The sequence below is a fragment of the Zosterops lateralis genome, assembly GCF_965231275.1.
Source record: "Zosterops lateralis genome assembly, chromosome: 4".
NCBI classification, from domain to species: domain Eukaryota; kingdom Metazoa; phylum Chordata; class Aves; order Passeriformes; family Zosteropidae; genus Zosterops; species Zosterops lateralis.
In genome coordinates this window covers 39,509,979-39,536,630 of record NC_139765.1, presented here as the reverse complement: position 1 = coordinate 39,536,630, position 26,652 = coordinate 39,509,979, and the positions used below count along the sequence as shown (strand labels likewise).

General features: G+C 38.5%; 1 protein-coding gene across 5 annotated transcripts; it reads right to left on the bottom strand.

The window, feature by feature from the left end:
- Positions 1-207: 207 nt before the first annotated feature.
- MDM1 (Mdm1 nuclear protein) lies at positions 208-22,156 on the bottom strand. Of its 5 annotated transcripts, none has more exons than XM_083859073.1 (15): positions 22,074-22,156; positions 21,512-21,617; positions 18,865-19,217; positions 18,306-18,422; positions 16,327-16,470; positions 14,628-14,761; positions 12,388-12,487; positions 9,200-9,238; positions 8,672-8,847; positions 7,983-8,264; positions 6,124-6,269; positions 5,902-6,002; positions 4,808-5,048; positions 3,678-3,746; positions 208-1,483 (listed from the first exon to the last, which is right to left on the bottom strand). In XM_083859073.1, exons 1-15 carry the CDS (start codon positions 22,089-22,091, stop codon positions 1,377-1,379), a joined length of 2,133 nt encoding a protein of 710 aa, XP_083715199.1. In that variant the 5' UTR covers positions 22,092-22,156; the 3' UTR covers positions 208-1,376. The 5 variants fall into 5 exon arrangements, with proteins under 5 accessions (XP_083715199.1, XP_083715202.1, XP_083715198.1 ...); XM_083859076.1 differs by having other exon boundaries at positions 18,865-18,959; XM_083859072.1 differs by having other exon boundaries at positions 22,049-22,148.
- Positions 22,157-26,652: the final 4,496 nt, after the last annotated feature.

Here is a 26,652-nt window from a genome sequence, read left to right as displayed (position 1 = left end):
AGTTACAATTTCTAGTGTCAATATATCTAGCTTCAATAAATTACTCCTTCTAAAGATCAGTTCTGAGGTAACATCTTGTCTTTCTTAAGTCCACAGATATTCCAGCTGAACAGGTGAAACAGAGAACTAAACAGAGAAGTGCCAATGTAATAGGTTCTGCCAAATTATCCAGCATAACTTAAATAGAAACAAAGCAAACAACCGTTTTTATTTTCAGTAATATGCATACATAATTACATACAAAATCAAAATGCAATCAAATGTGTACAAATTTCAAATTGTTCTTGTATAAAATTTTCAAATTAAGTAGTATTAAAACCTGAAGCCACACCCAAAGAACTAAGCTGCTTGCTAGCCAGCTATTTCCTCTACTTCATTTTAACTTGTCTGCATTGCTTAGAAAGATAAAATGAGCTGTCAGCATAAATCACAAACACTTTACACTGTGACAATCATAATGCCATCAGTATGCCCAAAACAGGAAACTAAGATAAGAGGTAATTAAAATATCGAAGTCAAGAAAAAAAACATTCTTTTGAGTTTACTTAAAGAGATCACCAGTCCTAAATACCTGAGTTTGAAGTGGAGCTGGAGAACATCACTGGCTAAGGTGGCTGAATTTGCTTTTTCTAGAGAAGCTGAAATTAACACTAAACATAGGTCTTAATCTACAAGACAAGCATTCATATCAGTATAGTTGAAAAACTGTAGTACTGTACACTCTGACAGTCATCCTGGCCAAAAATCTGTGGACAATGAACAAATCATAATGTTTCACTTTTCTTAAACCCCTGTTAGTTCTACAGTTAATGACACTCCATGTTAATGTCATTAAGAAATTAGAATTTTTCGTAAAAGGTTAAAAGCAGTAAGTAATAAAAGTAACTCTTTGTTACAGTGCTGCGTTATGCTGACAATTCATACAGTAACATAAACACACAAACCACAGCTGCCCTTAAGATAACTCGATAAAATAAAGCAATTGAGGTATATTTGGTGAACAATGAATACTGTTCCAGGTCATACAGCATGACTGCAGCAGAGTATCTTGAAAAAATCACACACAGGTTCCATTAAAAAATAATTATCTCAGTGTCAAAAGATGCCACTGTAAAAAAAGCAAAGCCTCACAAGGCTGTTTTAACATAGTGAATTAAGACCTAACTCTCAAATATAAAGAACATGAATTTACAACATCGTCAGTTTAAATATTTAATTTTCAATTGGGATGGGAAGTCCTAAAAGTTGGGTCATAACAATGACAAGTGAAAGGATGTTGAGTGAAACCTACAATCACAATTTTTTAAAATGTACATTACAAGCTATACAAAATACATCATTTTACAGAATAGTTTCTATACAATAGGAAGGAGAGACTATGCCTTGCCCCAGAAATCCTTCCTCTTCTGAGCTCGTTCCAGTATCTGAGATGCAAGAGAACTAGATGCTGCCGAGCGAGCAGAAATCTGAGACAACCTGTCATCTGTGGGGAAAGCAAGTAGGGAAAAAGTAAATAGGAAGATTAAACATACATATCCAAACACAGCTGACATTTTTTGAATATTTTTAATGCCCTCTTTCACAATGGATGCTAGAACAATACCACAATATACTTCAATTCAATTACTTTGCAACTGACATGCTGGAGAAGAACCTCACAAGGAAGCCTCTCAAGGAAGAACCTCACAATTGGGAATTGCCCAATTCTCCAAGTCATCTTGATCTTTACTCTCCTGTGTCAGAAGACCTCAGGAATAGTTCCTCTGCCACTGAAATCTATATAGACTAGCCTCTGGTAATGAATGACATATTCTTGAAAGCAACTCACTGCTTCAAGCAAAGCAGACCACCTTAGAATAATATGACTAAAATATCAGAACCCCTGTTTGCCAAAAAGATTCCTCCTGTGACAAATCCAGATAGTGTGCCAAAAGCTGCTAAAAGGAATGTGTCTTCTGAAGAAAACAGAAGTTTACCATGAAGATAAGAAGAAGCAGGCTTTAGAAATATACTTTTGAAGGGTCTTCCTTTTGAATACAGGGTCCATTTCACACACAGTAAAATTCCTAAAACTAATCAGTCTTGATGCTGCTTGTCTGATAAAGCATATTATAATTCTTTAACAGCATTATTGAAACGTTGCTACAGGTCTGTCAAGATGCTCTCAATGCAAAATGACATTAATTACACCCATTCTCCTACAATGAATTAGAAAAAACTGTATCACTAGCTTCCAGACCCCTCACCACCACCACAAAAAAAAAAAAAAAAAAAAAAAAAAAAAAAAAAAAAAAAAAACCCACAACATTCCAAGACAAAATTCCTCAACTCAATCCAAACGGCACCAGTAGTCTGTCAGTGTTTGAATTAACTTTTCAGCAGAGTTTCTAAATTCTTAAAACACAGTGATCCTAATAGCCTGTGAAAGGATCACACACTATGTCTAACAACTACATTCCCATGTATGAGAAAACTGTGAACTGCACTTCTGCAAACTGACATGCCATTGGAGTAACTCCCAGGTTTGTACCTGAACAAATATGGGCATACAAAGTATCTGTGAGCTGGCACATTTCACCTGTTTCTGCAAGTTCATACATTAGTATTCAGCTCATAGGGAAAAAAAAAAAAAAGAAACAGCAGCTACAGCATCTAATCTGTGTGCAGCAATCTGTGTGCAGCAAGCTGCAGAGTACTACAGGATTTTGCATATTTTATGCAGTTGCACAGAAGCTTGGCTGAGCCATCTGCACCACCCATACATTTCTCAGCCAACTGCAATGAGTAAAACAGAGAATCAGCGTGAACCTTGGTTAAAACCCAAGGAGCAACGAAGCGCCAAGGGATACAGAAACAAGCTTTTGGTTGTTCTAGGGTATGACTATTAATAAACTGCAATCAGATATAAACCAGCTCTGCCCATACTCTGAGCTGAACCAAACACAGGTGATTGCAACTAGCACAGCACCACACCAAGCTCAACCTCAGACACCACACTAAGAAAAAGTGTATGACAGATACAGTGCCTTTGGTTGACTCATGCTACTGAAAGAGTTTATTTGTGTCTGCCCACAAAAAGGCCAAGAAGATGCAGCTGTGCAATGGCTGGTCTCATAGATTAACTTTACAATAAACATTAAAAAAGCAAAAGGCCAAAAGAGCAATCAGAATAGCAGCATGCCATAAGCACCCCTAACACACTAAGCAGAAGACAGGTACAAATATTGAAGTCAGAGGGATCATTTTATGTTGCACATTTGGAGCTAAAGTCTCACATGCAAAATCTTTATCTTAAAATTTGTGGTACCTTTAAAGTTGCAACCAAAGTTGCTCCAGCTGCAATTTGGTCTGTGTTGCAGTTTCCTTTAGTTGCTATCAACACAAAGGCTTGAAAATGTGCAGGCAGGAAACAATTTTAGGTATGGAACTAAGCAAGCTACAGTAACCATATTGAGAGCCACATTTAATGGTTTATTCACATTACCCCATAACTTTATATTCATACTTCAGATTATTGGGTTGAATTTGTTCAAATTATTTTGATGAAAACATGCTGTAGTTATTCAGGCAAATACATAAACTAGTATTACCTACTGCATTCAGAAACATCTCAGTCATGCATGAGTTATTTACATTTACATACACAATATACAATAATACTTTGGGACAACAAATACCTTCATCATAACGGTTTCTTTCCCGAAGGGGCAATTGGAAAGTTCTCACTTTTGGATTGCCAAGATTCCCTACAATGAAAAGTTAAAAGCCACAGTTTTGAATAATTTCAAAATAGACAAAGGATAATTTTTCATTTTAGAACATTTAAAAACGTTGTAACATTATTTCCAAAACAAGAGTCTTATAAAGAGCATACATAAAAATTCTACCAGACTCCTTTACCCTAGGATGAGGTAAAATAATCTTGCTCCACTGTATTCTTCTCAAGACACCATTCTTTGGTACATGCTACAAGTCACTTACTGAACTGCACTCAAGGTGCAGAACTAGAAACCAGCATCAATTCCAGTCTTTCTGAGGAAATTCTCTGCATTTCACCTTCCCACTTTAACTGACAACTGCTTGTTCTTTTCTAGAGTGGAAATTCGACTTTTTAGCTAACCTCTATAATCACAGGACCAAGAACTGTGGGACCTTAAGCAGCTATGGCAAGTCTTTCTGGAATGGAGACTAAGGGGACAAGGAGTCTTTATCAAATTTACATCCCCAGTACCCTTAAACACTGTTAAAAACTTTTGAAATGCTTCAGTACAAATCCCTCCTCAGCCAAGAAAAGGTTTTTCTCAATATCCAATAAACCTTCTAGAGATAGCTTTCTAGTCTCCTTATCTTGCAGAAATAATTTTAAGCAGCTTACCTCCAGAAATCCACAACTCTTTCAAAATAATACTACATCACAAAGGTCCCACTTACTCATTGCAGTTAGCAACTGCAACTGGAAAAGTGTCACACCACCCAGTTGTAGCTTAAATATTACAATTTAGAGCTGTTCGTGCTAATCCAAATTATTCTCATGAGTAGTATTTATTGAAATTAATACAGCAAAATCAGGCAACAAACTGATCACCGTAATACCGTGATATTAGTAAAGTCAGAAAATAAGTGGATATTATGCACTTTTCCTCAGCAAGACTAACCAACCATATAGTTAAAAAGCTTTTGTTTATAAACAGCATATTCTTTGTAGATGCTGTAAGGCAGCAAACTCAACACCTCTTGGCCTGAGCACTGCACAATAGTCATTCACATCCTGCATCACTCTAACCCAGACTTAATAAACAAAACCTACCATTATGCTGGAATTCTGGATCCTTAAGAGTCCCCCGAATACGATGAGAGGGACTCCAGCAAGGCACAGAGCAGCTTTTTGCTGATTTTGACTGCTCTTGATGGGCTGAAGCAAGAGGAACTTGCTCATCAGCAACCACGTTAGGAGGCCACTGATCCTGCCTAAGTGGCAGAGGATCCACAGTTCCCAGCCCAGCAGGTCCAGAGTTAAAGAGTGAAGTGGCTCCCATTTTCACATCAGGCTACAACATAATAGAAAGAAAAAAAAGCAAGGATCAAAAAAAGCACAAAACCACAACATCTCATATACAGCCTCCAAGTACAGATCCTCACATATGCAGCAAATGTTGAGTTTACACTCAAGTACTAAAAGAAAAAGTATTTCAAGCTGAGTGAGTGTAAAGAAAATCTGTTCCTAATAAAAAGTGTTTAAAATGGACTGAAAGTAATCAAATCAGGCCAAACCAAGAGCCTATTTTCTAAAGTTGTGATTTTTTTAGATTTTACAACATGGATGTATGCAGTTAAATGGTAGCTCTCTTTGTAGAACACACTGCACACACAACTTGACAAAAAAAAACCTATCAAAATTTAGAGGATTAAAAGCTCCTAAATATTTCTATTTTTCTTTTAGTGACTACACAAGCTGCGAAGTAAAAGCAGCACAAAAGTAAATGAAAGGAAAAGTAAAATTATTATGGCACATTAACCTATCTTTTACATAAGCACCCAACCTCTCTCTCTTGAATTTCTTACAACTCAGGCAATCTGGAGTTGTGCCCTATGTCAATGGTTACAATAACATTAAAGGGAAATCCTGCTGGCAACCTTTTTATTTTTCTGTAAAAGGATCCCATGCATTTAGTCTAAGAAGCCAAAGTGAAGCACATCTAATCTCACTCCAGTCGTGTCAACTCCTTTGTTTGACAACACAAAAAAATATTTATTCAGACATGCCTTTTTTAGTCACAGATACTGACAATTTTATGACAGCAAATAACAACTCAAGAAAAAATTTTCTTAAATAAATTATTCATTATTACTTAAAAAGCACATTTCTAAAATTCATAATGCTAAGTCTGTTTTCTGGCTCACCTGGAATGACCCTTTTTTTGTAGAGTTTGTTGCTAAGTTTTGTTTTCTCTGAGGTGAAGGTGAAGACTTGAATTTAGGAGCAGACACTAGAACAGTACCTCCTGTTGTATTGGAAAAGATGAAAAATGCCTTACTATGTTAAATAACCTAACAAATTAATTCAATTATGTAATTTTTTCTTTAGTTCTTGAAATACTGCTTTGCATTTAGAAGTCTTTTTACCAACAGCTGGGGTAGTGCGATCATGACGAGTCCTTGAGTTTCCTGAAAGAGTCCTCAGCTTTGGAGCAGGATGCCTGCTGCCTCTCCTTGAGGATACAGAAGAATCTGACACAGCTGCAGAAGTGTTCAATACTAAGGCATTCTCACTGAAAAAAAATGAATAATGACAAAAGGATTAGCTAAGGAAGGACTCAGGAGTCCTGCACTCAAGCTTTCTCCAATCCTCTCCTACAAGGAAGCCTAAGGCAAGATAGTTAAGGCCTTAACCACCCAAAAGCCTGTAGCTAAAACATTTGCTTGCCGAGGCAAGTCCTGAATTCCAGCCCTTAAACCTCGATTTCTGTATTTTGAAGTCTCAAGCCATAAATCCAGGTTCCCTCTGTCCAAAAAACCCTGTCCATATTGCTGCACAATACTGTGCAGAGAGGCTCAACAGGAGGGCTAGAAAACTCTGAACCCAGAAAAACTTTGTACATGGTTGTTGCCTTAGAGGTCGGAGTGTGGGTTTGACATTCTTCAGCCAATGTGGTGTAACTGAAGCCACATATCCCAAATTTATGTAACCACTATAGCCCCATGGTTATCAAATGTACATCATAATACAATATAAATATATATATCATACATTATATATGCATATATAATATTACATCAGCACTACCACTTCAGTCTTCTGCCTCCAGGTGCATTTCAAAAGGAGGTGGCAGCATACCCACAATGTGGAGAAACCTGATTCTATCAGTACATGATAGACACATCTAGGCAAAGAATTCCTCATTTCTAGCTCTTAAGAAGGTAACATGTAAGCATTAAGCTGCTCTGCATGGCTGAGTCCAGCGCACATCCCAGAACACACAGAACCCCACTGCAAGATGACAGATAATTTGCAATGTCAATCAGAGACATCTATTACAGAGACACCTAACTAGATTATCTCTAGAATTAAATTGAAACTTAGAAATGTTTCTAGATGATGGTTTTGAAAGCTTGTATTTAGTATCTGTTGGAGTCTAACATCTCAATTTCTTTTTTGCCTGGATTGAATACACGGTATTATCCTAAATGGAGACAATTACAGTTTCCTATCTTTGATTAGTGCTGAAATACCAAAGATAAAATGCAATGAGGAATATAAAATGTGTAGCTGTCATGGTTACAAGGGTCAAAGCTATTCAGAATTAAATGTCTATCAAACGAAAATATTGTTCTACAAAAGAAGGTATGCAAAACTTGCACAGTAAAAAGAGACATCTGAAACTAGATACAATCTAGACGTCTCAAATGTCAAATACAGTACTATGCATATACTGACCTGATCTCCCATTATTTGTATATACTCCTCCACGTTTTTCCCACCCATGCTTAGTAACATAATCACTGGTGATTACTGGATATTAGTTATTTTTTTCTCCAAAGTCTTGTATCTTTGTCCATGAAATTTTTTAAGAAAAATAGATGCCTAAGTACAATATTAGCATGTATCCTGTCCTATCAAATTCTAAGCTGTCAACTTGAAGCAAATTGTGAGTTTTAATTTTCAGTAAACTTGGCTGCTGTGTAATGAACAGTCTGTTCTAAGAGGTCCATACTGCATATTTCATAGTTTTGGAGAAAAACATTAGAATCATTTGTGAGTCTACAAACTTCTGTCTTGCAAGTTAGAAATGCAGTATTTTTAATGACAGGCCCACTTCCATTAACCAGCTCAATGTTTTAAACCTTCTCATTCCTTATCATACTGTTCAAAACAGAAGTACTACCACACTAATTTACACTCTCTTAAATACAAAAACTATTTAACCTACAAATTTCTGACCTGTATATATATATATATACATCCAAAAAACATTCAGCTTTACCCTTCAGTTTTCTTATCTTCTTTACCATCCTTATAATTTTCTTCTAATTGCTGGGCTATGACTGCAGCCTGTTCATCTGGCTTTTCCTCCTCTTTCTCTTCTGTTGATTGTTGATTTTCCCTTTCTTCAGTACCTTCTTGTTCCTCCCAAGCTAAACGTCTTTTGACTGGAACAGTTAAAGCGTCTGACATGTCTTTCTTTGTGCTGTCCCAGTGTGGTGTTTCTCTGGAGTCAGGTTGCTGTACCACTTCAGGACTTGGGGAAGCCTCTTTTTCAGAAACACTGGGTAAGAAAGAACACAGCATTTTGTATCACTAATTTACACAATATACATGTGTCTATATAAAACACATAAAATTCTATATAAAATTCATTCAGTTCAGTTCTTTGCAAGAAGTACAGCTCAGACATTAAAAAGTAGTACAGTTGACATGATGAATGGTAAAATTGCGACTGCAGTTTTTTATGATGCTTAAGCACATCCCATTCTCAAACTAGATTTTATGAAGACTCTTTCTATATTACCATTTCCAAAAATTCAATGTAAATTAGGGCTGTATTTTCAATTTAAACAGCAAATTAGATTATGAGAAGTGCTCAAAAAACAATTATTTCCATACAAAACTATGTTCAGCATTTTGCTCAGTTTCAAAGCTGCAGAATAACATTGTCAGCAATGACAACCTTACCTGGCAAGATCTAGTGCTCTGATGCTGTTGCTGATTCCTTCTTCTGAACTGGAAGTTGAGGACACATCCCAAAGACTGTTATTATCAGACAGGATCTGATTGAAATGGTATCGGGAGAAGTGTGTTCCCTCTACTCGTTGCCTGTAAGCCTTTGCTCTTTCTCGAAGCTCTCTCACCTACACATCAAGGTTTCATAAGTTTCACAGCTGTTTAAAGTTCACTATTAGGCTACTATAAATGTTTGCATTAGCTACTGGCAGCTAAAAGAGAAAGGCAAGTTACTCATAATACAGGGCCAGCCACAGCACAAACATTGCATGCCACAGTAAATATAAGAGGAAAGCAAAAATCATATATTCAGTAAGCATGTTTGAGCTATGAAGCCAAAGCAGAATTATCAATTATTCATTCCATGAGCACAAAAATTTATGCAGTAACTATGAATAAGTTTAATGCTGGATTCTAGTTTTTCCATCAGCGCTCAGACACAGTGCTCCAGACACTGAGAGGAACTTGGATGCAACCAACCTCCATATACCACATGGAATTTAGGGTGTTTTGAGATGCCTAAAGAGAAGAATACAGAGATATTTTTAAATTTCTTGTTTTTCCTCTCAACATTCAAGAGTGATATTGTTATTATCACCTTTGTAACTTTACTTCACTCCAAGTAAGAAATTAAATACTAAAAACCTGTCAACATAGCTCTATGCTGCCTCCCTGAGATTCAATAAGAAGTTCTCAAACAAGTACAGTCAGCACTGGCATTCCATCAGTTTTTTTGCCACAGTTGAGAAAATTAATTTAGATTTCTAAACATCAACACGAAAAAATACATTCCTCATTAATTTATGATAAATTCAAATCAACAGATCTATGTGTATGTGTAATACTGAGTTGGTATGCTGCAAACACCGCAACTGTCTCTAACTACGTAAATATTAGTGAAAAGTTAAGATTAATACAGGAACCCTGGGTGCTACTGTATGCAAGACATAGTATAAAACTTATTCCTTCTAGGCCACCAGTAACTGCAAGAATGAGATACAAAACCCTTCGGCTGTCAGTTTTACTCCAAAACCATAAAAGTGATAACCCCCCTCTTCAAACATTATATTATACATGATATAACCATCATTTTTATCGTTAAGACCATTTAAACACTTGCTGTCTTGTGTTCTTCACCCAAATACACTCAAAGTGCAGAGAGAAAAAGCAAAACGAAGAAGTTTATGTTTAAATTATTAAAAATAACTTTGTGGTATCGTGTGAATTCTGACTTACTAAAAAATGGTCCACAGGAAATAAGTATTTTGTCAAAGAGCAGGAAAGTAATACTGACATTTCCCCTACCACATTTTCATAGCTTTTCTTTTTTATTCTTCCTTCATGCTAGATTTCACATCATTCCTCCTGCAAGGAACAGAGTTAGTGGGCTAAACTCAGCTAGTCCCACTAAAAGTAACTGGATGCAGCAGATGGATATCCAGCTAACATCCCACAATTTGACCCATTAAACTTCCAAAGAATAGATGATCAAAAATATATGCTTGTCATTTTCAAAGGAGAATTTAAAGTTTGATGTGCAAGTGATTTACTGGATTACTCACTTTAACTAGAAGAATAAAAAATTAATTATGATAGCCAGAACAGAAGGAATGTAAATCCTGAGCAACAGGGTACCACAGGGGAGGAAGAATACTAAGTCTCCAGTGAATTGTGAAAAAGTACAAAGGACAACCATCTCCTTCAGCGACTCAGCAGGCAGCACTAACTCAGCAGGACACAGGCCCCAGAGAGTCCTACTGCGATTATGAATTGCCACATTAATTTTTCAAAAGCATAATTGGAAAAGACTTTTTTTTGTTCAACTGCTGAAAAGCACCCTTAATAATAAATTGCAGAAAAGCAGCCTACAAGTAATCACTATGGCTAAGGTCACATCAGGATTTCATTATGGCATTTGCCTGTTTGGACCCAGAACTTCAGAAAGCCTGCTTTGGACTGAAGGTCACCCATATGCCAAGTAACTTCTTTCTAGTTTCCTGCAATTCCCTTTTCAGCATGAAAATCTCTGTGGAAACGTGTGATGCACTCAAAACACATCTTGACAGTGTGGGAAATCCTTGGTTTTTCATACACTAATTAAATGCCAGATGTAAAGTTGAACACTCATCTTCCGCTTGCAGTCTCCTCATTCTTTCCCTCAACTATACTGCAGTGACTCCTCCCAACTGATTCCTCCCAGTGTGCCACAAACACATTATATCCCAAGGCCCACCCTTTAGTTGCCTACCAGTCAATTGCTCTTGAAGCAGAGCACTGCTTCTTACTGGTCTGAATGTTTCATGAGGCAACATCAACAAATTAAAGTATTATTTGCCAGAAAAATTACATAATATTCTACAGAAACATTCAGTATACCACTAGGGCTGCATACAATAGTTCACAACATTTTGCAATCTTAATTACAGTAAATCTAATCATGTATCAATGCATATAAAAATTAAAATATTGCTTCTTTTCAGTCCTCTAACATCCTTTTGAGGCTGCTTACACAGAATGTGTTTTCTCATGCATGTGTACACAAACTCTGATTATGAATTGTCTCATACTTTAATACAATTTAAATATTGAGACCTATTTCTCATTGTGTATTTTTTATGTATTCTATAATTATTTCTTTTTGCTAAAAGGAAAATTACTTGCTAGATTAAATCTAGCAAGAAAACACAGAACTGAAAGCTACCAGACTACTCCTGCAATTCTCAGAGAATCTTATTTTCAAAGAGAACCTACTCTCAAAGTCCAGCACTGTAGAACCACTTCCTCCAGTTCTACCTTCCATAACACCGTGGACCAAAATGATGGGGAAACTCACATGTCCAAGTATTTGCCACACAGGCAGCACCACAGTATCTCACAAAGGCTCACTCTGTCAGCTGGGAGAAGACTACATCAATTCAGTGAAATCAGAGAGTTGCAGAGCTGGCTCAAGCCGTTTCTTGGCACACTATTAATGGTTTTTATTTCCTTGACTAACTCAGGAATCACACTTAATAATGCCAAGAAGTGTTGCGGTCTTGAAGCTACTCAGGATTTTCACAGTTCTGTCAAATGACTTCATATAGAGTGTAATATGAATTGCAGTTTCTAAATAAACTGCAAGAAAACACACTGACTGAAACTTGCAAGAAAAATTCTCTATTTTATGTTGCGTTATGACAGAATTCAGCTGACTGCTTTGAATGGACTCATGCACAGTAAGCTACCAAACTGACCATGACTATCAAGCCAATCTAGGCTGATACATATGTTGTCCTTTTCATTTTTATTCCCTTGGAATATCCAGTAATTCAGGTCTGTATTTTGAACACTTCTGCTTGTTCCAAATGGGCTGAACATCAAGAAAAACATTACCTATGACAAGAGACTCTGTTCTGAATGATCCTGACTGTACAGGAAACAAAACCTTTCCCTCACTTCGGAGGTCACATTAATATTTTTTTTTAGTCTCATCATCTCTCTTTTTTTCCCCTATGTATTATACTGACTTGTCAGAATCTAATTGTCTTTGTAAACTCACCTTTGGGAGCTTGAGTCATTAGCATTACAATCTCAAAGCTGTATCTTATAAATACCACAATTCAAAGTTTTTGCACCTAAAAATCAAAATACAAATCATACTCGGCTTCAGATTTCCTAAGGATACTCACCTGGTTGTGAGCTTTACTCTTAATACGAGACCAAACTCCGTCTTTGTAGGAATACTGGGCTGGAGACAAAAATTTTGACCTATATTCAGTGTTCATCCTCCTAAGAAATCAAGAATGAGGAGACAAGAAAAAAAGTAAAGTTTGATATCCAGAATACTCTTTAAGAGCACTTTTAAAGTTACTCAACAAGCAAAAACATACTTGCACCTAAATGCCAATGAGACGCAAAAAACACATGCACAAACAAAAATTCAAACCCACACAAATAGGAAAGCTGTGAAAAATACTCAGTCACAGTTGGTGGTCCTTCAAGTATTTACTCCTATTGTTTTTTCCTTGCAACGCTTCCACCAGAAGCTTTTGCCCTGACAGTCAATAAGGAGAACATAATACACACATCAGCCTCAATGAACTCAATGCAAAGTGTGGGACCTTGATTTAAGCCAATGATGAAGGTACATTTAAGTAAAAATGCCTGGTTTGGCATTAATGTGTCTGAGACATTTCCTTCAATGAACTCCACTTTAAAGGCGCTCTGCATATTGGTGGGGTGAGCTCCCAGAAACATCTGACTGCCAGAACACTGGTCAGTATAATTCATCTGTGTCCTAGTGGCTTTGATCTTCAAAAGGCCTCAGTACTTGAAAAGATGGGTTCATTTTTCCCTTCTGCCACACACATACAAACGCAGAAAAATTAACATCATGTAACCTATAGTAGGCAGTAAGTAGTACTTTGAGTCCTTAAGCACTGAACTGTGGATGTATCAGCTTAAATCTAAAGATATTTTTGGATTTAATCATGCTTCAGAACGTTACCAACTTAATTTTAATATATTCAGCACAGGGTGGAAAAGCCCTATTTTTCAATCCATCTTTAGAAATAGGTCATAAAAGTCTGAAGTCAGAGAATAAAATGAACCTTGTAAAAAGAAAAATATGAAGATCGAAATACCCTTTATATTCAAAATTTCTCTCATTATGTCCCTTTCTTTAAAACTGACAGAAATCCTCCACTTTTGGTTGCAAAACCAATGGATTAGCACAAAGCAACAGAACACTGCTGTGCCCTGATCCCAGTCATTCTGCTGCAAAAGCAGGCCACACATTACAACACGACTTGCCTATAAGTAACAATCCTGTCTACATATTGAGAACTTGCACATTTTGACAGCTATTTTGCCCAGTGATTTTTAAAGAGAATTTTGTCTTGTGCTACTACCCTGAAGGCATATGAGGTAGAAATTTGCTCTTAAATGAAAAGAACCCCAGCAAATGATCAAGAATTCTGCACATTTCTCACTGCAAAATTGACTATAATCTACTGCAAAGAGTATGAAAACCAAACAATTAAACGTTTTAGCTATACTGTATCTACAAACTTTTCCATAAACCGATTTTATTTCATAGAATTTTGGGTGATCATTTTGTAATCAATTCCCAATACCCACCAGCATTCACACAGGTAAATCTCCTCTCCCATCTTCAATCTAATGCTTTAACACTGCCACAAAGAATGAAAGCAATTGCTGGGGCATACATTAAGCACAAACACAGGAGAGATGGATTTATCTATGCATTTTAAAGCCTACTTCTTGGCTTTTACTGCTATTGACATATCTCAGATGTGTATGAAATGGAAATACTAGCTCAATTCTTGCAGTGTAGGCATGTGGCAGAAATAAAAAGATACTTTGATAGCACTCAATAACATACCATTTCACTTCATTTCCACACTTGCCAGATTACTCTAAACAGGACAGATTTCTTTCCTTTACCCCATGTGTTTGCTTTTGTTACTCAGGCACACAAGGCCCTACAGACCAGAATAAGCAGACAGCAAGTGCAATCACCACAGTGTTAAGGTGTAGAGTGGGCACAGTAGATAATGCAGTTTGAAAGGTGACTACAACTTCCAAAGCACCTGTTGAAAGTTTAGCAGCAGCACTGCACTGATTTTATTTCATCCATGTCGTATTCATTAATAGTGCTATTATTGCACCACAAGGCTCACCTCAACAGGAGTGGTTACAAAGCTTCTACTTCCACTGCCCAGAGATGAGAATGGAAATTAACATCAGGTTTTGATGTACCCACAAGAAGCTCAATCTCAGCGCTACAAGAGGCATTTGCCCCTGAAACTGCTGCATGGTGTGGTTAAAGGTTCCATAGTCCATCATTCTAAATACTGGGCTGCTGTACACCTAGTCACTAGTCTAGGTTTTCCTATTTTATACATACCCACGGCTTGTATGTAAAGTGAGGGGCTTTGGACTGATATGTTGCTTATTATTTTGTTTAGGATGTTTCTGTTCTGATTTCCCTTGTTTTGCTGCATCTTCTGTTGGTTTTTGAAACGGTTCTTCCCTCTTACTCTAAGGCAAAGATAATTTTAAAAATACCACATTAGCTAACAATCTGAAAACCCTCATATTTCTTTTGACATCAAGCACTTGCAAATAGTTAATTTTAGTGTTAGCCATTTTGAATATTTAATACAAACAAGAATACCACATTCGTTTGTTAACACAAAAATAAACTAGCAAAATGCCAAAGTTAAGATTGAGTGCAACATTCTGCTAGCTAGATGATCCACTTTGACCACTTTACAGAATTCAACATGAAGTACAGAAAAAAAATAATACAATATCTGCACACTCTAACCTGAGTCCGAAAGGCAAAATTTAAAATATTTATTTTGTTTTATAAATGTTTAGATTGATTTGTTTGGGTTTTACACCAAAGATTTTTTTTCCTGAATATTTCATTCTTTCAGAAATCCAATGCATGATTTCTGATTCTGCTAGAGATCTTCACAGATACTATTAAAACTCAATTTAAAAAAAATTATAAAGCCCACCAAAATCCCCTCAAACATTTTCAAGATATTCATCAGAGATAAGGTATTGGTATAAACAACCAGTTTTTAGGCACTTTCACTAAAATTCCCTTCTCATGACTCCTCTTTCTTCATTTATTAGCTGTTCTCGAAAAACAACCTGAAAATTCAATATTAAAACCAGATAAATGTTTCCTGAAAGCCTCAGGCTTTTCAACCTTTCTTCATATCTACCTAAAGAGACAAAAGGGGACATGAAATTTCTCATGCCCAGATGGGATTTAAAGAACTGGGCAAGTCTGAGTTTTAAGTGATAAAACCTCCAAGCCAACAATCCTCTCAGGAGTACCAAGGGATTAAGCCAAGGCACTGCACGTTTAGGACGCCTTTTGCTCAGCAGTGGTTGGAATGAACACCTTGTCTGACAACAGCCCTACCTGCTCTATCAGCAATAGAGATGGATAGTGAAGAGACTCAGATTAACTGGGAGCATCACACAGCTGGCACGAGCCAGGCCAGAAGATTCCTAAAAAACCAGAATGGCAGCTTTTTGGAACAAGTCCTAAGGGAGCTGACTCAGAAAGGCAAAAAAGGAAGATGTATGCCCAGTGGAAACAATGTCAGGTGACATGGAAAGAATGCAGGGATACTGCCTGCCACTGTAGGGAAAAAATTCACTATCTCTGATTTATGACATTCAGAAAGTTCCAGACCTCCCATCTAACCCTACTGCACACCAAGACTCAACACTGGTACCAATCACAGTATAAATCAGAGGTGTAGATTACAAAACTATCCTAATTACTAGAAACAAAGTGTCAATTGGGAACAACAGCAACAACAAAAAATCACTTCAAAACTCAGAAACTTAAAACTTTAAACTGAAAAAAATGCTCTACAGAGGACCCACTACAGAACTCCCAAAGAGCAGAGCTGTTCAGAATTATTTTCAGTCTTTTACAGCAAAACCACTACTGAGTCCAATGTCACTAGCAACACTAAATAATTTCAACCTAAACCCATCCCCATATAGAATAGATCAAAACTGCAGAAGTACTACTAAAGCTTTTCTTTCTGTGAAGTATTTACTTGTTAACACACCAGAAATTCTTTCTCTTCTGAATCACCTCTCTCTTGTGGACTCTTAACAGGAGGAGACCCTTTGGAATTTCTCTCATATGCAGCTTCAGAAGTAATGGCAGGAGGTTTAACCGGAGGTATGGATTTCTTTGTGTTGCAAATCAGCTGCGTGGGAGGAAGAAAACAAAGAAAAAAAGTGCGATTGTTTACCTTAAGGCTAATTTTCAAAATCTGTTAACTTATTCACACAAATACACTCACATACGAGCAGAGAGACAATCATCTGTACAAATACAGCACGTGTAGACTAATGAACTTTTAGGAGAAATTCAAGAGGTATTTAAATACATTTAAAAGTGACCAAGTCGGACACAGTTAAACCTGTGATCAAATACTGTCCTTAACGGTGTTTACTGTCAGAGGTTTTGTTTGTTTATTTTATTTTTTGTTCACCTTCAGAGCTGTATGTAGGATCATGGTTTTTTTAAAGGCATGCCATAAAACTTCCATATGAGTCCTCAGTACACATCCTGTCCATAAGTAACAGAAAATTGCTCTGAGTTTTAGAGCTGGATGCTTAGAGCTTGGGCAAATTAAAATCCACTCCTTTTCAACTAACACAGTATTATAAATCAAGGTGGAGAATTTGCCTAATATATGGTAATGTATTATCTCCTCATGGGGTTCCAAATTTCAAGACCTTGCCATATGCAAAACACACACATTTTTCATAGATTTGCTATGAGAATTTAGGTATATTGACTTATAACCTAGCTTGGATAACTGGTATTTTCACAGAATCTCTTAAAGGGAAAGGGATTGTCAGTATTGAGGTATATTCTCAGTCATATCAACAGTGAAGAATAACAATTTCTTAACATGTATAATTTTTATCATTAAATTGTCCCTAAGTTCTACTTATCCACAGATGTATAGGGCCTATAAACTTATTCTCACTGTTTCTTCTTCTGTGTAAGCTGTGACAAAAGTCTTTCTTCTAAAAAAAAGCACAATGCTCATAAGCATCAATAATGAAATTATCAAACTGATTGCACACAGAATCAAATGGAATTCTCTTTGACTTTTTCCATAAGGTGACTTTCTGGAAACTGCCTCTTCCTCAAAGGGTCCTTTGGCTTCTCTTTACTACTGTCATGTATTTCAGTGAGCTTTCATTGGATAAGGGGCTGCTGGGAAACACATCCTGCAGTAATCCGCCTGCCTGGTACTCCAACAGAAAAAGACAGGATAGTGATTATCTCAGTTATCAACATCTATTGCCTCTGAAAGATGTTATTGAACAAATCTGCCACCTGAGGATAAAAAGAGCACACCATCTCTAGCAATCCCACTAATGTGTATGCTTCTAGTGAAGAAAGAAAAGACAAATGCAGAAGTGCCTGTTTTACACTGCAAAATGACCAAAACACTGAGTCTCCTGGGTCCTGATCCCAGTAACAGTTAATTGAAAACACAAAGCAGTCTCACACTCAGTTACGCTTTGTGGTCTCAGGAGAAAAAGCAGCATTTTCAACCCTGCAAAGCCCAAAAGCTCATGAGATGTATTAAAACATCACAAGAGTATCTTAAAATCAAAAAACTCCACTTTTAAACATAAGCTGGTCTCATGAAAAGAATAAAACACTAGAGAGATACACTTCAGGGCTTAGAAGTGTATGTGCACAGAGATGGAGACTGAGAATAAGAAACTGGGGCAACACAGATAAATTAATGCAAAAAGAAGAACAGGACCCCATTAGAAAGCACAAAATACAAGGCCTAAGGAGAAAAAATATTTAGGCCTGACCACAATAAAGAATCACATGGAAAAAAATCCAATTATGCTACACTTTTGTAAAGCCAGAGAGAAAAAAAAAAGTAACAACATTAAAGTTTGTCATTCCCCCACCAAAAGAGCAATAAAAGGAAATCTTTTTGAAAGGAAAACTTTGCTGATATGTAAGAGAAAGTATTTATTTGCTTTTTGGATTCTATTTTACCTGTTCAGCTGCAAGTATTGGTGACTTTTCATGAGGACTCTTCCAGACAAACTGGCTTTGATATTCAGAATTTCTGGGGATATTTATGTCTGCTTTCCTCTGAAGGGCTTTGTGAAACTGACAATGAAAAAAATAGAAAAAAAGTAAAAAATATAACAATGATTGGTCCCTCTCCTACAATAATTTTGCAACTTAAACAACTTTCAACACACACGTTCAAAACAATGGTTTGGGTTTTGGTTTCAAGAACAAAATGAATGCAAAATACATTTTTTCACTATAGTCAACTATTCCAAAAATCTATATATTATTGTCTAAATCCTTGTTCAATTGAAATCAGCAGTGATGACACATTCTGAAGATGCAAATGAAGAACAAATTCTATTGAATTAAGTAGCACCAAAATCTAATCTCAAACATACTGTTCTCCCAATAAAGAAATAACAATAGAGCATCATAACACAAAACCAAGCAAAGAGTTCGACAAGAAAGTCTGAACATGTGTCTGAAATTACCGTTAGTAATTTTTAGACTGGTCAATTAAAAAAAAAAACCTTACCCCATTACCCATTTTTTCTGATTCCTTTTTTGGAGATGAAAATGCTTCATTTTGATTCAGTGGAGCTTCTGAGGGTGATTTCTTCATGTCGTTCTCTGCAAGGGCAAGAGCTATTTCACCACCAGAATCTATCACATGTGACTGAACTTTTGGGGGGAGTCTGGGTTCTTCTGGTGTTTCAAGTTTTTCCTGATTCACTTTATTGTTGTTGTGGTCAGTGTGCAACTCTGCAGCTTCATTTTCCAGCGGGTCATTCAAATCACAGTCTGCTGCCCATTCAAGGGACTTTGAAATCTGTGGATTATGGTAAGGTACCCTTCTCTTGGATATGAAATTTGGTTCTCTCATGATCCCTGAGAAAAAGTCATATTAGATTTAATAGAAACATTCACTGAAGACATAATATCACTCTACAACAAGAATAAGCTGAAAGTTTATCATACAAGTGATCGCTAGAAAGCTTGGAGCAGTGATAGACTATGAATTACGGGCATGGCTGTGAAATTCTATGTTCTGTCCTATCTGCAAATGACTTTCCTTTCCACTAAACAGACAGGAACATGGTGGATCCATCATGTTGGATTAAACCCTATGAAGCAAAACTGTCAACAGGACAAACCTGTGCAAATTGATTCTGGGAGGTGAACAACAAGAAAACTATCACAGCCAGTGAAAAGAATGTGGTTAACCCAGGTACAGAGTAACCAACCTGTGGGGAGAAAGTGTGGTACAGGCACTTCTCATTACACCTGCACAACACACCTTGCTCAACAGGTTTCCTCTGTCTGTGACAGATCTCTATCCACTTGCAATTTAAGATCCTCTCAGATAACTGACAACTTTTACAGTACAAACAGAAAAATATTTCCAAAAATAGAAAAATATTTTGTAACAAAGCCAGGTATCAAGTTAGTTTAAGAATTGCTGGGCTTTACACAGGCAAGTGAAAATAAAATTACCCCATCATTTTAAGAAGAGTATTTAACGACTGAACACATTTGAAGAGGAAAAATCATACATGGGAAATCATAACCCACTTCAAAGTGCCTAACTGTGATGGAAGAATTAGTCAAAGCTCCTAACTGGCTGAAAGAATTATCTTCCACAAGTGAGATAACTCCCATCCCATGACAAAGCAATGCAGAAGGAGAGAAGAACCTACGGTGAAAGGTACATAGAATGTCCATATGTCTGACTACACATACAGGATAGGAAAATCATTTCAGTGGTAAAACACTGGAAAAGTGGCAGAAAGGCACTCCAAGCACCTGCCACTGTCAATTTTTTGCTGTAATGTTCCAAGTGATTCCTAAAATTGCCAATTATGGCATTCAACAGGGAAGAACCATAAGTAAATTATCAGCAACAATCTGCAAATCCTAGAGGTACCAAGAGTGACATTTAAAGGTATGGGTGCTTAAATGGCCAGAGAAGAGGTGGGAGTGAAAATTAACATAAATATGTAGAAAAACTACAACAAACATGCACAGAACCACCATTACAATGTGAGAAAGAGGGAAAAAATGCTGTTTTGCTAAGTCATGAGTTTATTGCAAGGCTCGTGAAACTTGCTGTTTAGTTTGACCAGAAAATAAGCATAGGTTGCCATTTTAAAAAGAAGTTAACATGCTTAGATGTTTAAGCATTTCAGAATTCATGACATGTATGATCCTCAAGGAGAGGTACCCGTACACTGACCCGTGTGCTAGGGAAAGCAAGGTTAATGAAAGATGTATTTTGCACTAATGGAAGAATGCAGTAATTTATCTAAATCATAATCTTTAGCAAGATTAAATTATTTATTTAAATATCTCACCTTGACTAAAAAAAAACCCTATTGCCAGTAGTCAGGTCTTAACTACAAGGTCATAATTTAGAACATTTATTATTCTAGGAATGAATGCATTGTACTCTAATTACACAGACTGCATAGTGCAGTTGCAGTGAACTGCACTTTTCTTTTTTACTCTGCCTTGCGCCACTACAGTAATTACTATTTTTTACTACTCCTTTTCAAAGCACTGCAGTTGTCATCACTCTTCAGCTTACTCCTCTTCCTCAGCTACCAACAAGCCTTTCAATCCAACTGCTATTTCCTTTTCCTCCTGCTTTCTATCCCCACATTTCCCTGTCATGATAATGTCTACAATCCTTAAATCCTACACTACAGTATCACAAGGTTTTGCTGTAGTGGCTGACCTCTTTCAGTTAGCTGAACCTGTTAGGCTCATAATAATACTACTTAATCAAACTTTGCCCCAACATAGTTTCCTCTTAAAAATGGAATTTTATTTACTATTTCCATACATGACAGATAACCCAATCCCACCCTCAACACACCCCATGTGGGTTAACACTGCACCTGTGTTTCAGGTTTGGGTCTTAGCTTATGCTGCATATCAGAAACTACTTTTTCTCCAAGGTTTAAATAAATAGCACTAATCGAAAAGAAAGTTTTAGGGTAGCTATAAAGAATATGGAGCTCAAAAACACACTCTATCTAAATGACGACCAAGACTATACTTTTAAATACAAAGTGCACAAATTGTAAACATCACCAGTTCACTGTGGCCACGCGCTCACTCATCACAGCAAAACCTCCCGCGCCTTGGCTGCAACCAAGGGGGCCGTTCCCAGGGGCACTTACCAAACTGATCCGACCGAAGTCCTGCCCACGAGGATTTCTGCTGCTGGGACGGGCTACAAAACTCTGGGCTTCTCCATTTGAAGTTTCTCTTGTATTCACTCAGTCCCTAGGGCAAACAGAGAGGAGTCTGTGAAGCCACCGGTGCATATCCTGCTCCACCGCTCCTGCCGGTAACAGACCTCCGAAAGGGGGAAAAAACCACCAACACTGCAGGATAAGCTAAGCCGGCAGGTTACTCTGCACCATCCAAACCCACCCCCGCCGGAGAACAAAAACTACTGCTGAGAAAATGCAAAAAAAAAAAAGTTAATATAAAAGTTTAAAAAGCCAAAAACGTGTATCTTAGGTCCTCAAGTGAATGGTTTCAGGAACAAACACAGGCTGGACCCGCTGTCACCCGCACGACAGCACTGCTCCTGTCTTTGCTGCTCGGTGCGTGACACAGGGCCCTTCCCTTTCCCGCTACCCAGGACCGGCCGCAGCCCCGCTCCTGCCGCCCCTGGGCCCGCCCGCCGGGCCCGCTCCTGGTCGGCTCACCCTGAACCGCACGGGCATGGCTCACCCTGAACCGCATGGCCATGGCGCACCCGCGCCCACCGCACCGCCGGGCCCGGGGCTCGGGCCCAGACCCCGCCACCGGCCCGGCCCGCCTCCCCTCGGCCCCCGGGGCGCCTGCGCGGCCGCCGGGGCGGGCGGGGAGTGCCCGGGGCGGGCCTGGGGAGGGCCCGGGAGTGCCCGGGGAGGGCCCGGCCGCACCGCCTCCCCTGCCGGCCCTGCCCTAGGGCCGTGTTCGCCGCCGGGGCTGTTGCCGCCTGATCCCCGGTAACGGGGCTGTGCGGCCGGCGTTGTGTCTGGGGAAGCACTACGGGGAGGTACCCGGTGCTAATGCATCACAAGGCCTGGGGGATCTTGGGCGCCTGGTTATAAAAAAACCCACGTGTCCACGCACGCAGCTTTATGTTGCTACAATAGCGTTTGGAGAAAGGAAAACACCAAGTTTCCTACCCTTCTGGAGCTCCGGCGATGGCGGGCCAGCCGCCGTTCCGCCTTGGCCGCCCCACCCGGCCTCGCCACCAGGCCAGGGGATGCTGATCCATCTTCTGCTTCAGACCTTCCCGCCGGGGTCGCTTCTGTGGCTGCCCTCCCCCTGCTAATCTCCATCCTGACTGGTTTTGACTGTATCACGTTAAAAACAACGGAGAAGGTGGTAAAAAGCCGTGCCCTGCTGTTCGCACCGCCCGAGAACGGCCCGGGCTGTGTGTTTACACTCCTGTTGCCCGTGGCTGCCGAGCCTCCCTCCCCGCGTTCCCTCTCCCCAGCGCTGCTCCCGGGAAAGCTTCCCCAGCGAAGGCTGTGTCACCTGTGCCTCTGCAAAGCGCCCTGCCAGGCACTGCAGAGTTTAGTTCCCTATAACTGGTGAGCGACAATTTTTTACTGTCGATGTGAGACGGGAGAGCACCAACCTGTAATGAGACGCAAGCAAAGTAAAATAGTCTTCTGCGATGTGAACAACAGCAGGGAGAACTGAAGAACAGTGCTGCATTTATAGTATTTTCAAGTTTCACACACCTTTATTTATGGATTTCAAGATCAAGACAACAATGGTGGTGTTACTTACTTGCTGATTACACTTGAATCTGCTAGGTCCGCTATATAAAGCTATTTGTTATTATAGTGATTTATTTCATAATGTTCAATCAGGTCTAGCTCAGTACATTTTCTGAAGTAATGTGCAAACTTGCTACAGAATGTGAAAAACCAGCTGGCAGAAATACAATGTTCAAAATACATATTCCAGGTTTGCCAGGAATCTTTCCTCTTTGATATGTATGGAAACCAGGCCAAACATAATTTCTGTATGTATTTAGGGTGTTTTTCAATTACCAAACTACAACAATGCTTTTATAGATGTTTTGGGGCTGTCTGAATTTGGAGATGGATTTGATTCTTTAGTGCAGAAACACAGTAGGACACCGCACCATCCTGATATGCAGACTTTTACTTTTCTTCATGTCTCTTTTTATTTTTTTTAAGATAAACCACAAAATATTATCCTGAAACAATGGAGTTCACATTCCTATTTTTGCACTGATTGATTTAAGTTGCATTTTAGATCTTCTCCTTGTAGCTATGAGATAGGAATCGCTTATGTGGGGGAAGCACTTAAATAAATATGTCAACCATTGAGCAACTAATGTCTTTATCTCATGTTTTTTATTGCTGTTGATGTATACCAGCCATTTCAGGTTCAATGTATATACACTGCTAAACATACAAGTATTCAAGACAATGTAATGTAAGAATGCTAAGAGGCTTAGGTCAGTAAAAGTATTTCCATATGAGGGTTGAATAAATAAATGAATAATGAAAATATAAACATGGATCTGTGTGTAGAACAAGTTGCACTGCATTCACAAACTCAGTCTGGAAAAGTAGGAAAGGATTGTTTCCAGTTTTTTGGAAGATAAACTTGCAGAGAGTGATGTAAGTGTGTATCTGTCAGTAACAGGTCTGTATCATTTATGGGATCCTATTGTTTAAATAAATAATATTTAAAGCTTGTGTTACTACGTTAGACATCTAAGTAGTTTTGAGTTCAAGTCACTTCACATTCTGTAACACTTGAGAGGTTGACCATCTCCCTCCTTTATTTCCTATAAAGCAAATATAAATATTTTAATTTGCCTTATTGATTCTTACTCCAGATATAGATTATCTTGTTACTGTTCTTCAAATTAATCAAAAGATGCAGTTTCTTTTGATAAACCATGTACAAAAATTATTTTGATTTTTTATGTGTATCATTTCAAATGAGTAATTTGTGACCCATAATTTTTTCTTTTCACAGTTTGCTTTCCCACTAGCATCACCACATCTTGCTACACATCCAGACCTAATCTTTGACCTTTTCTGTCTCTTGACACCCATACTCTTGAGTCTTGACTTGAGCAACTTTCACTTGAACTTCAGCCTGTGAACACTAATTATTACATCTAACTGAGTAGGGGCCTTCCCGTGACCTGTCTCTCTCACTGCTTGTAAACTCGGATACCGCAGGCAACACTCCCTTAGGGAGCTGGTAACCTGAAGTCTCTTTCTTTTGGTTTAACACTGCTGGTGTCTCTTGCCAAAACTCAGAGCATGATGTATCAGCAGCCCTTCCTCCAGCCAAAGAAGGCTAGACACAGCTTGCTGTGAAGCCTGACAACTCCACTCCATGTGTCAGCCTAAAGGGAATCAAACAAGAGCAATGAAATGTGTTTTCTACCTCCAGAGTCTGTAGCCTCTGGCACTCACTGGTTCAGGAGTAAAGAAGGAGTGGTAGCACAGCTGGCCTGGCTCAGGCCCCATGGTTTTACTCTTAAGAGCAAATGTTTCTTGTGCAAACTTGTCCCAGCTTATTTTACAACCCATTTAGAAACGGTACTGTTAAAACTATTTTAATTTCAGAGCTCATTTCAATCCTTTTTTCAAATGACAGAGCTGATCCAGCAGTCTTTAAAGGGCAGTGTTTTGTTGCTTACAGGGGTCTGGATTTGAAGATCTCCTGGCTTCATGTCCGTGAGCTTGGCAAAAGCATTAACTCTTATCATCTTAAAGTAGTCTGTCTCTCTGGTACAATTTCATTCTGAATAGCAAAAAAAGCTTATATAGTTCTTCTTTATAGCTGTAAAAGAGGTCATAAACATGAAATGTGGATAGACAGATCCAACTCTCAACCTACCATCTACTTATTAGTACATTGTATGTTCTTAGGGCAAAACACTGTCAAAAGTGATGGCTGCCTTTGAGAACTTCATCTTTAACCCCCAGGGCCAGAGACATACAGCAGGGCTTTCCATAACCAAGGTCTGCCAACCTCCATGGCAACCAGGGTGATCTTGGATCTTTAAATAGTCTTAGATCAGACCATTTTGGAAATCAGTATCCTTAGCTCATGATTCCTCACTCTTTAAAGTGAGAATAATGAGATCTCTAACCATGGTTTGATATCTGCTAATCATGAGGGGGTTTTTTTATAAAAGCACAAGGTAGTTTTTAAAAAGTGTAGCATTCCAGTTCAGAAGCAGAACAGAGTATTTCAGATGTGTGTAGATGATGCAAGGGCAACCATGGCCAACTTCATTTTTTACATTAGAAGAAAAAAGAAAGTAGGAGAGCATGTGTAATTTTGATCTAATGTTTGCCTAAAGAGCACAGAGAAGCCACAGCTGCTCATCCTTCAGCAAAGGAGCTTGCAACCATTTTGTAGATGAAAACAACAGTGATCTCTATTTCTGTAGGGAGCACAGGGCATTACTTTGTGATATGTGTGCAGCTCTATGCACTCAGTCATTACCAGTCAACATGACTGTTCATACTGTAGAAATGAGGAGGTTTCCTTTCTGGTTTTAAAGGAGCGTAAGATGTGTGCACTGTAGTAGCAAAATTGTGCAATGGTGGCATAAATAATCTGTTCTGACAACGCCTCAGGGAGTAACTCCTGTAGACAGGATGTATGAGTATTGTCCCGGGATGATCTGATGCATTGGTAACTGCACTGTAACAGTGGAAGCATGAGCTGGGCCTTAAGTACCACGGCTTTGGTGGGCAGGCTCAGCTGGGTTGGCAAGGTAATGCAGCTCAATTTCAAAAGGGAAGGCAAAGAAGCTAATAGTCACTGTAGAGGACAGACAGAATTCACTATGTCATATTAAGAAAACCTTTGGTAAGAGACATCCTGAACTCTAAGTGAAATTTTTGTCATTTTTCATTTCTTACTTTGCTGTGCATGCCATTTGTCACAATAATCTGTTATCACACTATTGGTGCTATATGCATGCATCAGTAAGAAACCACATTTCCATGGCACTGACTCATAGCTATTTAGAAGGGAAGGCTCATTAAGGGAGTGCAACTTAGCCACACTGTCCAAAGGAGATTGTTCTTTATGTTTTAGAGTGAAGATGTGAGCAGCTATCCCTCTTCCCTGCTGCTCTTGGCAGCATCCTTCAGGAGATGGACAGACAAAAGTCTATTTGAACAGCCCTGTAGGACAGAATGAAAATCTTGTTCTCCTGGCCTTTGTCTGCCCTAGGCACACACACATCAGCTGGTGTACACATTTCTTACCTGTATTTCAGTATTGCAAGAGATCTGTT